Source organism: Neovison vison, chromosome 8 (assembly GCF_020171115.1).
Source record: "Neovison vison isolate M4711 chromosome 8, ASM_NN_V1, whole genome shotgun sequence".
Taxonomy (NCBI): domain Eukaryota; kingdom Metazoa; phylum Chordata; class Mammalia; order Carnivora; family Mustelidae; genus Neogale; species Neogale vison.
In genome coordinates this window covers 24534680-24550219 of record NC_058098.1, presented here as the reverse complement: position 1 = coordinate 24550219, position 15540 = coordinate 24534680, and the positions used below count along the sequence as shown (strand labels likewise).

The following is a 15540-nucleotide window of genomic DNA, read 5'->3' as shown; positions in this document are numbered from 1 at the left end:
AGGACAGATGACAGGTGACCCCAGCACAGTGGCCAGTGGCTGGGTCGACTATTGGTTGAAAGCCAGATGTGGTTCTTCTGGCTGAGGGTACCCTGAACATCCTGAGGTGTAGTCATGGGCGTGATGAGCGGGAAGATCTGAATGATTGTGAGATGCAGGCAAAGCGGGGTCTCCCTCAGCTTCACTCAGCGGCCTGCCTGCCAGTGTCCTGCCATGACCAGGCTCCCACTTACTGTTGCATTTGTGTATAAGTGTCCTCTGGAGTGTGTTTGTGTTTGCTGTGTGCTGAGAATGGGAAAGGAACAGCATTCTCCTCCTTCCCTTCTAGTCTTTGTATCTTCTGCTAGATGAACTCTGGTGTAGAATCTTGGGTCTTTGAAAGGGCATCATCATTCATTCATTCAGTGAGAGGATATCACTGGGCCCTCCTTGCCTAAATCTCTCTGTACTACTCGTGAGTGTACAGTTATGACTTTTTGGGATCTATTGAGATGCCCTGGGTTCGTGCCTCCTCTCCTGAATGCCCCCAGACCAGGGCAGGCAAATTTGCCCTCCGCAGCAACTCTTCAAAGAGAAGTCAAGTCTGCCTTTGCCTAAGAGAAAGGAGCATCCTAGCTAGTTGTATTGAACTAGTGTGATCTCTGAAAATGGTTTCTGTGCAGTCACTAACAGGTGCCTTGCAGAAGGAGTTTCCAGTCCTAGTTGAATGTCTTTTCAACTGGTCTCTCTGTTTCGTGGGGTATCTCTTTTGTATTATTCCTCCAAATAGCTGTTTAGAGTGTCTAATGAAGCAACTGTCTGGAGACCAATGTTTATTTCAACATGGTTGGAGTTGTTTTTGCTTCAGCTTTCAGAGCCAATAAAGCTGGTTATTAGATTCTGTAATTGCTGCTGTAATTACTCTCTTGGAACCGGCAAAGGCATAATTAAATATGGAGATTCCAAGGACTATTTTTTTCCGTCTAAAAGCAACCTCTTTAACTTCTGTTGGCCTGAGTTAGATTTCAGCTGTGAAAGCCGCCGTGTTTACGAATGACACTGGGTTCCTTTGACAGGAAAGGGATTTCTTTGGATACCTCTTTGAATATTTGGTTTAGATGAACTCCTTGTTAACCCAGTACTTGTTTTTATTTTTTTCATTCCTTCCCCCATCCTACTGAGATATAATTGACATAACATTATGTTAGTTTTACCTAATATACAACATAATGATTTGATATATGTATGTATTGTGAAATGATTACCAAGATAAGTTTAGTTAACATCTAGCACCTCACACAGTTATATATTTTTTTCTTGTAGTAAGAACCCAGTACTTGTTTTTTTAAACCCAAGGAATTTGGAGACGTAAAAGGCAAAACACTAAGAGCCAGCATGTATTTATGTAAAACATTGGGCTCGTCCATCTCTCTATCTATCTATCTATCTAAGAGAGAGGGTGAGCACAAGCAGGGGGAGTAGAGAGGGAGAGGGAGAGGGAGAAGCAGGTCCCCGCTGAGCAGGAAGCCTGATATGGGACTTCATCCCAAGACTGTGGGATCATGACCCGAGCTGAAGGCAGGTGCTTAACTGACTGAGCCACCCAGGCATCCCAGGGTTTGTCTCTTTAAACTTTGGCTACATATTGAAGTAAATTCCTGTGGTCAGAAATAAGGTTGGGATGGATGATAGATCACTTTAAGTGTAACAGTATGCAGGAAGAGTGTCATTTTACTCCTTTAGTTTGCCCTAAGTTATACCTTACCACTCTGCCCCCCTTTTCTAAAATATAGACAGGTTCAGATGCCATGAATATTTATGTTCACTGGGGTGCCTGTGTGTCTCAGTTGTTAGGTGTCTGCCTTCAGCTCAGGTCATGGTCCCAGGGTCCTGGGATTGAGCCCACAAGCAGGGGGAGTAGGAGAGGAAGAAGCAGGCTTCCTGCTGAGCAGGGAGCACGATGCAGGACTTGATCCCAGGACCCTGGGATCATGACCTGAGCTGAAGTCAGACGCTTAATGACTGAGCCACCCAGGTGCCCTAAAAATAAATAAAATCTTAAAAAAAAAAGTCTGGGTTTCCTTTTTAAAAAAAAGTATTAGAAAAAAAATTAAAGCAGTTCTAAATCTCAGGTGTTAATAGGGAAAGAATAAATTTGGTTTTAAAAATCAGAATGTATGGGGAACCTGGTGCTAAAGCATTTATAGACACCCTGCTTCTGGGTTAGGGTTTCATACAAAGCAGAGCAGCTCCCTTGCTGCGATTTATTGAAAGTCAGCCCTCTACACAAGGGTTTGGGCTGAGGGAACCAAAAAAAAAAAAAAAAAGAAAGAAAGGAAGGAAGGAAAAAACACCCCAAAAACGAAATTTGAAAAAAGAAGAAAAAACCAAAAATCAGAATGTAGCTGACTATATAAAGTCAAGGCTCCTGGTACACTCAAGACACTGAAAAGCAAGGCGGGTGGGTCATCTCCTTGTTCATTTTTGAGGACTGTTCCAGTGTCACTTGACATCAATTTGAGCCTGTGTGGGAGGAGCAGAGACCTGAGGGTTTACACAGACAAGGGGTTGAGCCCCCCCCTCGCCATGTAACAGCAGTATGACTTGTATGAGCCGTTTTACCTTTCTGATCCCCAGTGTCTTTGTTAGTAATCGATCTGGGATCTTTGCCCCATGACTGGGTGCAGGAAGATTAAATGAGAAGGTGAGTGAGACTTCCATAGCCATCTTGCTTGCTTAGCACACGGCAGGCAAGCAGACACCTTGTTTACTTTACTCATGAACTTGGCAGAGAAGTGTTTATAGACTGGGCTATGGCATGGGGGGGGGTGAGGACGGCTGAGGAGGTGGACCTGGGAAAGAGGTACTGTGAGACATTGACCTGAGAAAACCTGAGCATCCCCCTGAAACAAATAATACATTATATGCTAATTTTAAAAAGAAAAAGAAAAGAAAGAACACTTGAGAATCATTTGTTGATTAGGATATATCTGAGTTTGTTTCTGTGGAAAGGCAACACAACACCAAGGAAGGCACAAGGAAGAAACCCCAGGCCCTGAGCACTTACGTACCAGGACATCTTCCCTCTGCCTTGATGGTCAATGGCAGAGGTCTCCCAGAACCCAGCCTGTGGTGACAATCCCAGTCCCTTGCAGGATTTTACTGGTCATATTCAGCCATGTGGGTACAGGGAGCTGTTCAGGGTTTTCTGTTGTTGTTGTTTTGTTTTTAAGATTTTATTAGAGATAGCGAGAGAACACAAGCAGGCAGAGCAGAAGGAGAAGCAAACTCCCTACTGAGCAGGGAGCCCGATGTGGGGCTTGATTGCAAGATCCTGGGATCATGACCTGAGCTGAAGGCAGTCGCTTAACCAGCTGAGCCACCCAGGCGCCCCAACTGCTGAGGGTTTTTTTTTTTTTTTTAAGATTTTATTTATTTGACAGAGAGAGATCACAGGTAGACGGAGAGGCAGGCAGAGAGAGAGAGAGAGAGAGAGAGAGAAGCAGGCTCCCCGCTGAGCAGAGAGCCCTATGCAGGACTCGATCCCAGGACCCTGAGATCATGACCTGAGCCGAAGGCAGCGGCTTAACCCGCCGAGCCACCCAGGCGCCCCACTGCTGAGGGTTTTTTTTTTTTTTTTAAGATTTTATTTATTTATTTGTCAGAGAGAGAGGGAGAGAGAGCGAGCACAGGCAGACAGAGAGGCAGGCAGAGGCAGAGGGAGACGCAGGCTCCCTGCTGAGCAGAGAGCCCGATGTGGGACTCGATCCCAGGACGCTGGGATCATGACCTGAGCCGAAGGCAGCTGCTTAACCAACTGAGCCACCCAGGCGTCCCCTTTTTTTTTTTTTTTAATATTTTATTTATTTGACAGAGAGAGAGAAATCACAAGTAGGCAGAGAGGGAGGCAGCGAGAGAGGGGAGGAAGCAGGATCCCTGCGGAGCAGAGACCCTGATGCGGGGCTCAATCCCAGGACCTGAGATCATGACCTGAGCCGAAGGCAGAGGCTTTTACCCACTGAGCCACCCTGGCGCCCCTGCTGAGGGTTTTTAAGCAAAGGAATGACATAGTTGGGTTTGCACTCCCTCTTCTGTGATCCCACTCCCCACTGGACCGGATGACCTCTCCAGGGATCCTGCCTTTTTCATTAAGTGGAAGGCATAATAGCTAGAATGGCAGAGCATGGACTTTGGGGTTCCACCCTTGGCTTAATTCCTTCTGCCACTTACCACCTTGTGACCTGAATTACATAACCTCTCTGAAACTATTTCTTTATCTGCTAAAAAGGGTGGCGGTCTCTACCTTAAAGGGTTTCTGTTTTGTGACATACATACTGTTTTGTGATACATCTGTTCTGTGAGATACATACTAAGCATGTATGACTTAGTAATTAGCAGGTGAAGGTGCTTAGTAAGGAGTCTTGGGGACCCCTGGATGTGACTGCGGGTTGGACTTCTTGAAGTCATAGGCCATTCACATAGGGATCAAGGGAGATAGCAGGTTGACTGTCTTGTCAGCTTTTAAGGAGGCACATTTCATTGTTCTTCAGATTTTTTGCAGTTTCTCATTAGCCTGCTTTATCCTTTGGCTATAAGAATTTTCCTAGTGGTTTTATGTGCTCATTTTAGAGGAAGAATGGACAGCTACGTGCAGTCCCTTGGCAGATGGTTCTTAGGATGCAGTCCTAGGCTAACAGGAAGCATGAGTAGGAGGAGCATGGAACCTATTCATGTGATGTATGGAGAAGCCACAGCTCTGTAAGGGAGATGATTGCATGTCCCTAAAAGCCTGGCAGAGATGGAGATGGCTCTGGTCTGGAGCTCAGGGACATGGTGGAACATGTGTCGGGGGGTGCCTATGTGTGTTTGTCTGTGTCGAAGACTAGTGCTGTCCAGGCCAAGTAGAGTCCCATTCGTTCTGGCTTTGATATGCATGTTAGATATGTACTAAAGATACCTTCAGGTGCCAAGAAGGGAATTGAGATGGCAAGGGGAGTGCTCCTTGGGTTTGAGTAGGGAGATGTGGTTTTGGCTCCTGCTCTACCACAGATTCGCCTTGGTCAGATTGCTTGCCCTGACTGGATCTAAGAACAAGATGATTTCTCCAGCCTTAACATGCCAGGAAGCATAGATAGATGATGACGTTGACTTGGCTAAATGGTCAGACTCCAGATTTGTCCCTGGCAGGGAATTCTGACTTTATTTTAGTTGTGTTGTTTTCTGTGATAGAGAATGCCACAGTAACCATCTTTGGGCATGAGAATTTTTGCTTTTGTTGAATACATTTCCAGAAGGAGATTACTGGGTCATAGGGCAGGAACGTCATTATGGTCATAGGGCAGGTACGTCATTATGGCTGTTGCTGTGTGTTGCCATGTTGCTTTTCAGAGTCAGTATATCAACTTACAGTTGTCAGCTGTGTGTGAGGGGCATTTAACCCTAACTTCTCCAGTATTTAGTATAGTTACTATTTATTGTTTTTATAATTGAGTTAGCATAAAATGATAACTTTAAAGCTGCTTTATAATAATTAGAGGTGTTGGGGCGCCTGGGTGGCTCAGTGGGTTAAAGCCTCTGCCTTCAGCTCAGGTCATAATCTCAGGGTCCTGAGATCGAGCTCCACATGGGGCTCTCGGCTCAGCAGGGAGCCTGCTTCCCTTCCTCTCTCTCTGCCTGCCTCTCTGCCTGTTTGTGATCTGTCTGTCAAATAAATGAATAAAAAAAATCTTTAATAAAAAATAGAGGTGTTGTTTTTTAGTGTCCACTATGTTTAAGTTGTGCTAGGTATTTATATATATAATCTCACTTCTCACAACGAACCTGTTGGGGAAGCTAAGTAGCTCACCTAAGTCTGTGAGCTGGGATTTGAACCTAAAGCAGTATGGCCTCAAAACACATTCTCTGTCTCAGAGCCTCTCCGTGCTTTGTTGTGTGGGGGTGTGGTTACATAGTGTGAGCTTGAGCTTGTATGCTTTGCTGCACTTTGAAATAAGTGAATTTTGTAGTTTTCTTAGAAAATGGAATGTGTTCCTTGTGTAGAAGAGACTAATACCTTGTGTTATAGTGGAGGCACCAGCTAAGGTACATGGATTACAATTAGGGCGAAGGCTCAAGTGAACTCTGGGATATTGTGGTGTCAGGCTCTCTGAAACCCTGTTTTTTCTCCCCGATGCAGCGGCCCTCCAGGCACTGAAGCGCAAGAAGAGGTATGAAAAGCAGCTGGCGCAGATCGACGGCACACTCTCCACCATCGAGTTTCAGCGGGAGGCCCTGGAGAATGCCAATACCAACACCGAGGTGCTCAAGAACATGGGCTACGCTGCGAAGGCCATGAAGGCTGCCCACGACAACATGTATGTGGCTACCCACTGGTGGGGTTCCCCCCCCCACCCCGGTGGGGCCGCAATCCCGGGACATGGCCTTGGGCGACCCTTTGATTTATCCATTCAAACACCCAAGTTTGTTTTACTTTGCATTCTTTTTTTGGAACTCCCCTTTTATTTTTAATTGTATTATGTTAGTCACCATAAAATACATCATTAGTTGTTTTTTTTTTTTTTAAAGATTTTATTAATTTATTTGACAGAGATCACAAGTAGGCAGAGAGGCAGGCAGAGAGAGAGGAGGAAGCAGGCTCCCTGCTGAGCAGAGAGCCCAGTGTGGGGCTCGATCCCAGGACCCTGAGATCATGACCTGAGCCGAAGGCAGAGGCTTTCACCCACTGAGCCACCCAGGCGCCCCACATCAGTAGTTTTTGATGTAGTGTTCCAAGATTCATTGTTTATGTACAGCACTCAGTGTTCCATGCAATACGTGCCCAGGCTCACCCATTCCCCCACCCTCCTCTCCTCTAAAACCCACAGTTTGTTTCTCAGAGTCCATAGTCCCTCATGGTTCGTCTCCCCCTCCAATTTCCCCTAACTCACTTTTCCTTTCTTTCTAATGTCCTTCATGTTATTCCTTAGTGAAACCATATGATAATTGACTCTCTTTCCTTGACTTATTTCACTCAGCATAATCTCCTCCAGTCCTATCCATGGTGATGCAAAAATTGGGTATTCATCCTTTCTGATGGCCGAGTAACATTCCACCGTATATGTGGACCACATTTTCTTTATCCATTTGTCTGTTGAGGGGCATCTTGGCTCTTTCCCCAGTTAGGCTATTGTGGGCATTGCTGCTAAGAACATTGGGGTACATATGGCCCTTCTTTTCACTGTATCTGTATCTTCAGGGTAAATAACCTAGTAATGCATTTACTGGGTCATAGGTTAGATCTATTTTTAATTTTTTGAGAAATCTTCATACTCTTTTCCAAGGTAGCTGCACCAACTTGCATTCCCACCAGCAGTGTAAGAGGGTTCCCTTTATCCACATCCTTTCCAACATTTGTTGTTTCCTGCCTTGTTAATCTTCGCAATTCTAACTGGTGTAAGGTGGTATCTCAATGTGGTTTTGATTTGAATTTCCAGAAGACATGAACAGACACTTCTCCAATGAAGATATATAAATGGCTAGCAGACCATGAAAAAAATGTTCATCATCATTAGCCATCAGGGAAATTCAAATCAAAACCACATGGAACTCTTTTTAAAATGGATTTTGTACCTTGTTGCCTGAAGAAGCAGATCTCAGGGTGCCTGGGTGGCTCAGTTGGTTAAGTGTTCAACTCTTGATCTTAGCTCAGGTCTTTATCTCAGGGTTGTGAGTTCAAGCCCTGCACTGGGGCTTAAACCCAGCATGGAGCCACTTAAAAAAAAAGAAGTAGATTTCATGGAATGAAAAAGTATTTCTGAGTAATTCAGGGTTATCGTGATGAGCAGAGTTTCTAGCTGGAAAGGTCCTTAAAAAGTCCTCTCATCCAGGCCTCTGGTTATCAAGGTGGGGAAGCCATGTCACAGAGAGGGGAGGTGACTTGCCCTGGGTTATGGATGAGATTGAATAGAACTGGAATTAGAATCATTGTTCATGTCTTTTTTCCTGATGCTCTCAGGGGTCCTGAAAATCGTGGTGCATCCAAGGGCTTCGGATTTCTGTGTTCTTAAATCTGCTTTTGCTGGAATTTTCTGGCTTCCCTCTTGGTTTCAGTTTTTGTCACATTTAACAATGTTCTTGGGCGCCTGGGTGGCTCAGTGGGTTAAGCCACTGCCTTCGGCTCAGGTCATGATCTCAGGGTCCTGGGATCGAGTCCCGCATCGGGCTCTCTGCTCAGCAGGGAGCCTGCTTCCACCTCTCTCTCTCTGCCTGCCTCTCTGCCTGCTTGTGATCTCTCTCTGTCAAATAAATAAATAAAATCTTTAAAAAAAAAAAAAAAAAAAAAAAAACAATGTTCTTAGGGTGCCTGGCTGGCTCAATCAGTAGAGCATGTGACTCTTTATCTCAGGGTTGTGAATTTGAGTGTAGAGATTACTTAAAAAAAAAAATCTTTAAAAACAGTGTTCCTGACCTCAGCGATCCTTCCGTTATGTGGCTACTTCTCATGTACAGTGGCCTAAGAAATAGATGACCGACCTTGTTACAGTTGTAATTAAAGGCCAGGGTAACACTAGGTTCCAAATGAGGGCCTCTCTCATGAACAAATTCTGCATTTGTTGTAGTGCTTGGACTTGGCAGCATATATTTGAGGAGTGTTTGAAGCCATTTTTACTTCTTCGGGGGTACTCAGCCATGTTCTTGAATAGAGATTGGCAGAATGTAGCCTGTGGCCCTGCCACCTATTTTAGTAAATAAAGTTTTTGTTTTTTTTTTTTTTTTAAGATTTTATTTATTTATTTGACAGAGAGAAATCACAAGTAGATGGAGAGGCAGGCAGTGAGAGAGAGAGGGAAGCAGGCTCCCTGCTGAGCAGAGAGCCCGATGCGGGACTTGATCCCAGGACCCTGAGATCATGACCTGAGCCGAAGGCAGCGGCTTAACCCACTGAGCCACCCAGGCGCCCCAGTAAATAAAGTTTTATGGATACATAGTCGTACCCATTAATTTACATATTGTCTGTGGCTGCTTTTGTGGTACATAGCAGGGTGGAGTGTTCGTGACAGTTTATATGGCCCACAAATTCTGAGATATTTCCTGTGTGGTCCGTTACAGAGAAAGTCTGCTAATTTCTGCTCTAGAAATGTGGGGTTGCCAGAAAAGTGGCCTTTAAATAAGTGAGGTGTTATCTGAGGGTAGATGTTCATTGGACTAAGCTTCCTAAGTTAGGTCCATGTCTGCTCCATTTCTGTGTTCTCCAAGATGCCAAACACAGAGTTCATCTCTGCAAACTTCTGTGCATGCTTTGAAGCATATGTGTATGGATTAACTGATTAATTGTATGTTTAAAAGATGGACAGTGCATAGGAAGTAATTCTGCATGTTTGCCTTTCTTTGGGGCCCTACTGGAGGAGCCATAAGTGGATTCGAGTAGATAGGAAGGACCTATCAAGTGGCACAGCTATATTTTGTGGTTTGTGATTTTCTCTCTCCCTGTACAGTTATGGAATTGCCTTTGAGCTTGAAGAGCTGTTGGCCCAGGAGTTAAAGTCCTATAGTCTCGTCTGACATGTTTATTACTAGCTTACATGAGAGATCATGAATATGGTATCTAACTTTGCTAAGCCTCATTCCTTAGGGCATTGGACTGGATGATGTCTAAGAACACTTCCATCCTCTTGATTCTGTGATTCTCTTTTAAAAGGGGGAGAAAGATAATAAAGACAAGTAATTCCTTACAGGAAGTAATTATAGAGGGTAAGGTTAGCAAGCAGATTGTGTGCATGGGGTTTCTGTTCCTGCCTGGTAGACCCTCCTTACAAAGACTGATCGTCCATTATAACATCTGTCCATTTCATTTAAAGGGACATCGATAAAGTTGATGAGTTAATGCAGGACATTGCTGACCAGCAAGAACTTGCAGAGGAGATTTCAACAGCTATTTCAAAACCTGTAGGATTTGGAGAAGAGTTTGATGAGGTGAGTGGTTCACATAAGCTTCACAAGTGACTCGTGAGCTGCCCTTCAATGTGCTGTTGAAGGCTCTCGGGCAGGTTGTATGCGGTTGGGAAATCACCAGTTCTCATTCCTCCAGAGTCTTGGACATGAATAGGGCATGGTATTAACTTTCCCTAATTCTACATTTTGTGAAACAGCTTTCACTCATGGGGATAGAAGTTTAGGTTGAGTAAAGGGCTCTCCATAGGGACCCCTCAGCAGGTTTCAGGTCAGTAATTGGTTTCAGGAAATAATTACCTTACACATCTCGCGGGGGACCCTGGGCTTGGAGCTGGGGCAGCCGAGGTGACTGTTCTTTGTAGAAGGTTACAGGATTTGCCCTTGGGCAACTCTGATTTGAGGTAAAGATGAAGCCAAGGAAGGAGCATTTATACCTGACCCCTGGGGGATCCATCTGGAACTTGGCCACCTACCAGTTTCTGCTCTAGCAGTTGGGATCTTGAGTCTTAGGTTTTTAAAATACAATAACAGGCCCTGTTGAAGATATTTCATTCTGTGTTAGATTTGAGTCCGCTGAAGGTCAGGTCCTCTCCACTGAACCTAATTCTTTGTGCTATCTGATTTCCACAGTATAGCTGAGAAAACAGCCTGTGGCTCTTAGACTTGGCTTCCAGCACAAGGGTCTTCCATGTTTTCAGACTGAAATTTGATGGACTAGTCAAGTTAATTTCAATTCAGCAAATATTCCTGAACATTCCCTGAGTGTACCCAGTTCTGAGGTAAAGAAAGAGGAATGAAAAGATTCAATCCCTCCTCTCAAAATGCTGACAGCTAGTGCAGGACACTGGGTAGAGACTCTGTAACTGCTGGATAGTGTATTATGTTCACCAGTAGAACCATGTTTAGGGTTTGAGTCAGAGTGTGGACCTGGAGTTCATCTCCCTTCTGATCTTCTTAGAAGGGGTGTGTGTCCTCTGAGTCATCAGGAGAGCAGGACTGCTGCAGGGGGTAGGAGTCCCAGGGACATCTCTCTCACTCTTCTGTTTCCTTCACCAGGATGAGCTCATGGCAGAATTAGAAGAACTAGAACAGGAGGAACTAGACAAGAATTTGCTGGAAATCAGTGGACCCGAAACAGTCCCTCTACCAAATGTTCCCTCTATAACCTTACCATCAAAGCCCAGTGAGTACTTCTTACCCTGTCATGACATACCCCTGGTGCCATGTCGTGGGTAATCTTGAGGTCGGTTGGCCTCAGTTTGGGTTCTAAGTTTGCCCAGGAGTGAGAATCACAGAAGATCTGTTGTGACAGCCATGGAGACATCATCACCTGTCTTTTCCTAGTTTCGCTATAGAACAGGGTTTCTTAACCTTGGCACTAGTGACACAGCCTGGTAATTCTTTGGGTTGGGGGAGGGGAGTTGTTTTATGTACTGTAGATGATCACAAGCACCCTTGGGCTCTGTCTCTCCCAAGTTGTGAAGACCAAAAAGGTCTCCAGATACTGTCAGATGTCCCCTGCAGGGTGTGGGGAGATCACCCCCCAGTTGAGAACCACTATTCCAGAATGATTTTTTTCCTACGTCACTAAACAAGAGAAAGTTCTAGGCACTAGGAGAAGGTGTGAGAGTTTAATTCCAGGACAGCTCTTGGTTCCTGTCTAATATCCTGTGCTGTGCACACCTGCAAAAACTTGAGGTCTCAGAGGCAGCCAGTATGGGAAGGAAACATCTTTGGCTTTTTTAGAGCCCTGGTTCTGTAAGACCTTCCTTTCTTTCTGCCTGCTCCTCCTTCCCCCTCCCTCTTCCGTTATTTCACCCTTGAGTAGAAGTATTCCACACCAGACTTCTAGAAAAGGTAAGTTTGGCTTGGCATGGAGAGAGAGCCCGGGGAGCAGTGTAACGAGGCTGTAGTCCCTCTTACCCTCCCACATTTCAAGAAGAAACGGCTCCTCAAGTTGAGTCAGCAGCCTGTGGGGGGTGCAGGCAAAAGGGGTCCAAACACTGTTTAAGGAGCACCTGTGGGTGCGGAGAAGTGGTTCCAGCCTCTTGAGGTGGAGGGGGAGTGCTGGCAAGGATTAGATCTCCTCTGGGGTTCTTCCTGATGTCCCCCTCCTTGAATGCTCTGGGACGAATTCTGACGGACTCCCAGTGTAAATCTCCTTGTTTTGCCTGGCCCGGACACCGGTGGAGGGGCGGTGCCGGGGACTTGTGCCTCTTATCTGGAGTTTTATGTTGCAGCTTTTGGGGCCCAGAGAAGCAGTTGCTGATAGGCTGGCGATGAAGCTGAGGGAGGCTGGGTGCAAGGGCAGGGCTGTTTGAGAGACTCCTGGTAGCACAGCCCACACCCAGCCAGAAAGTGTCGAGATCGTTGCAACCAGCCGTCCTAAGTAGCCTTTTCTGTCTTCACACAGCCAAGAAGAAGGAAGAGGAAGAGGATGACATGAAGGAACTGGAGAATTGGGCTGGATCCATTTAACTGGTCCAGTGCAGGCTGGGCCCAGACAGACTCTGGTGGCCTGTGCAGCGGGCAGGCGTGTGCGTGTGCGGGGCAGGACATGGTGCAGGCAGGTTCCATCGCTCCTGAGTCTCCCTCCAAAGCAGTAGGGCCGCGTCCCTGCTCACTCTCTGCATAGCATGGTCTGCACCCAGCGGGTCGGGGAATGGGGAGGGGGGCGGGTGGGTAGGGTGGGAGGTGCCTGCTGTTTATAATGTTGAATTTCTGTAAAATAAACTGTATTTGCAAATCCAACATTGAGCTTCTGGACTACGCTAACTCCACTGCTGAACCTCGATGGAATGGGTCGACCGTTTGCAGTTGAAATGATCTGAAAATGTAGCCTCTGTCCTCTTAAGTCAGTTGACTTGTCGCACATCTCTTTGTAAGACTTGTATGGTACTGGCAGAAAAGTTTTTTAAAAAAGCCATAGGCTTTTCCTTGTCCTTAGCTGTAATAATGCATCAGACTTTGGTTTCCTTGCGAACTGTATTTCCGTCCATCACCTGTGTGCTGGCCCCTGTGTTCACCACTCTGCCTACCCCTCTCTCCTCCCGCCCTGGTCTTTTGGAGTTTGTGACACTGATTTGAAATGGATGGTGTTCTCTTGAGAGCAAGTGAGATTGTAGAATTAAATCCCAGCTATACATTTTTCTAACATAGCTCTAAGGTCCTTGTTGCTGTTTGTGATAACTGATAGATAACTCATTGGAAACATGTGCATACATTTATATTCAGATGAAATTATGGTTTGCACTGTCTATTAAATATCTCAATTAATTTTCATACTTTGCTGTTGTGTTCAATCAATCTGTCATTTGCTTCGGGAGCTGACTCTCTCAAGGCCAGCGTGGTGCCCAGTGGAGTCTGTGGAAACCTGTGGAAGACTTGAGCATGACCTGCATCAACAGTCTGAACCAAAGAACAGAGTGGATCTTACTAGAAATGATTTTAAGTTCTGGAGGTCATGGATCTGTGGCCTTCATCTTACGTGATGTTACGTGATATACCCAGAGGGTACAGTTCAGGAGTGAGTAGTTCTTGTGCAGTTCCATGATCTTCCATAGTTCTTCTATGTCTGTGCCCATGGGCAGTGCCCACGGGACAGCAGAGCCTCCTGCTGTTGGAAACCATGGTTTTCCTATTGACTAGGCCCACCTGGTACATCGGTTTATTGAACCACTGGTACACTAAAGAAAGAAAATGACCTTTCCCATGGAGAGAGAGTATAGGGCAGTGACTAAGAATCTAGGACATGGGTGGTAGTCTCAGGTCTGCTGTGACTCACGGTGTGACCTTGGCCCAGCCTCTTCCACTCTCTCTTCTTTAGTCTTATAGTCCCTGGAGAACCGATGAATATTATGGACCTTCTTCAGAAAAGTGGATCTAAGAATATTTGTTCTTAATTCCATGCCAGTTAGCAGAATTTGGGAGGATCCCTTCTCTAATGCCCATCCCTAAACCTCTTAAGATTAAAATCACCTGGGAGGATGGGGGTGCCTGGGCGGCTCAGTCCTTAAGCATCTGCCTTTGGCTCAGGTCATGATCCCAGCCAGGGTCCTGGGATCGAGCCCCGCATTGAGCCCCACATCAGGCCCCCTGCTCGGCGGAGAGCCTGCATCTTCCTCTCCCATTCCCCCTGCTTATGTTCCCTCTCACTGTGTCGCTGTCAAGTAAATAAAATCTTCAAAAAATAAAATAAAATCACCTTGGCTCCTGGGTGGCTGGGCAACTCTGGATTTCCAACAGAGGGCAGTGTCTGGGGCTCCTCTGAGAAATAGCTGCTGCTTCCTAAATGTGGGCCGTGTGCCAGGCTGTAGTTTGCCATGTTCAGTAATGCTCAGTCTCTTTCCTGCTCTCAGGAGGTTCTCAGGCTGGAGAGAAAAGTTACTGTGTCAGGATTCCTTGGCTACAAGCCACAGAAGACTCAATTGGCTGGTATACACAGTAAGATCATCTACTTATCTGTTCAAAGCTTACTCAACAAATAATTACTGAGTACCTACTGTGTTCCGGGCATGTTCAAGGCACTGGGAGTGCAGGCAGGAGACACAGTCCCTGCCCTCAAGGTGTTTACATTCTCATAGTCCCAGGACAAAAAGTCTTGGCTTGGTGGAGGGCTGAATGGCGGTGGCTAGGGCATGGGGGCAGTCTGGGTTTAAGGCCGTGACTCAACCATGTCACAAGAACTAGGATTTTGCATCCTTCTGCTCTGCCGTCCACTGTACATTAGCTTTTCCTTATTGGGCTTGGTCCGTCTCGGTCATTAGATGGCCTTTCATCACACCCCCACGATCTAGAAGCAGGAGGATCAGCATAGCCAGAGTTTCTTTCACCTCTGCCAGTGTTAACAGGAGGCAGACCTTTCCCAGAAGCCTCCACGAAAATACCCCGGTACCTCATGGATGCAAGTGTTGCGTGGTCATTTCTTGCTGTAAAGGAGTATGAGAAAGTGGGGACTATACAAAAGGGTCCAATCAGGATTCTCCCCTTGGGTTGGGGGTGGAGCCTCCCTTCTCTGAGCCCATTACTGTTTTTAGGAAGGAAGTTAAGGGGATGGTTGCTGAGTTAGGTGGCACCAAGGGTCTACCACAGAGGCAGACACTGAAACAGACAAATAGGAGATCAGCTCTGTCCATTTCTTCTGAAAAGCAGATCTGTCCATGATGCATTCCTTTCAGATCCTTCAATCTGCCTCCCCCCTCCCCTCTTCTGTGGTTGGAAAACTAAGGTGCAGTGGAATTACCCAGGAAGCTTGTTGAAAGTTCCGTGTCCTGGGCCCCATCCACTGAGCTGGGTGGGGATCCAAAAATTTGCATTTTAACAAACACTTTGGGTGATCCTGATGTAGGGTCCTGGGGCAACACTTTGGAACACTAAGGTGGACAGGATCTAGACCTCAGAATGGTTTACATGAACCTTCCATGAGCTAGAACCTCTTCCCATGTCTCCCCCACACTGTAATGCAGAATTTCCTGTCTCCTACAACGTGTGCTCTTTGCCATGTATGTGCTCTTTGCCTCCCAGCCTTTATGTGGGCTCCGGTCCCCTGGCCTGCCTCTCCTGGGCACAGTCTGCCTCATTCCTGCAGGGATTTTCTGCTTCCTCCTCTGCTTCCCACTTTGCACACTCTTG

At 46.1% G+C, this 15540-nt stretch overlaps 1 protein-coding gene across 1 annotated transcript in view; it reads left to right on the top strand.

The window, feature by feature from the left end:
* CHMP4B (charged multivesicular body protein 4B) overlaps positions 1 to 13191 on the top strand; it is a 51514-nt gene extending 38323 nt beyond the window's left edge. Inside the window, exons 2-5 of the mRNA XM_044263221.1 lie at positions 6155 to 6332; positions 9816 to 9930; positions 10966 to 11092; positions 12323 to 13191. Coding sequence (XP_044119156.1) covers positions 6155 to 6332; positions 9816 to 9930; positions 10966 to 11092; positions 12323 to 12387 — 485 coding nt within the window. The 3' untranslated portion in view covers positions 12388 to 13191. The remainder of the gene's footprint in view (positions 1 to 6154; positions 6333 to 9815; positions 9931 to 10965; positions 11093 to 12322) is intronic.
* Positions 13192 to 15540: the final 2349 nt, after the last annotated feature.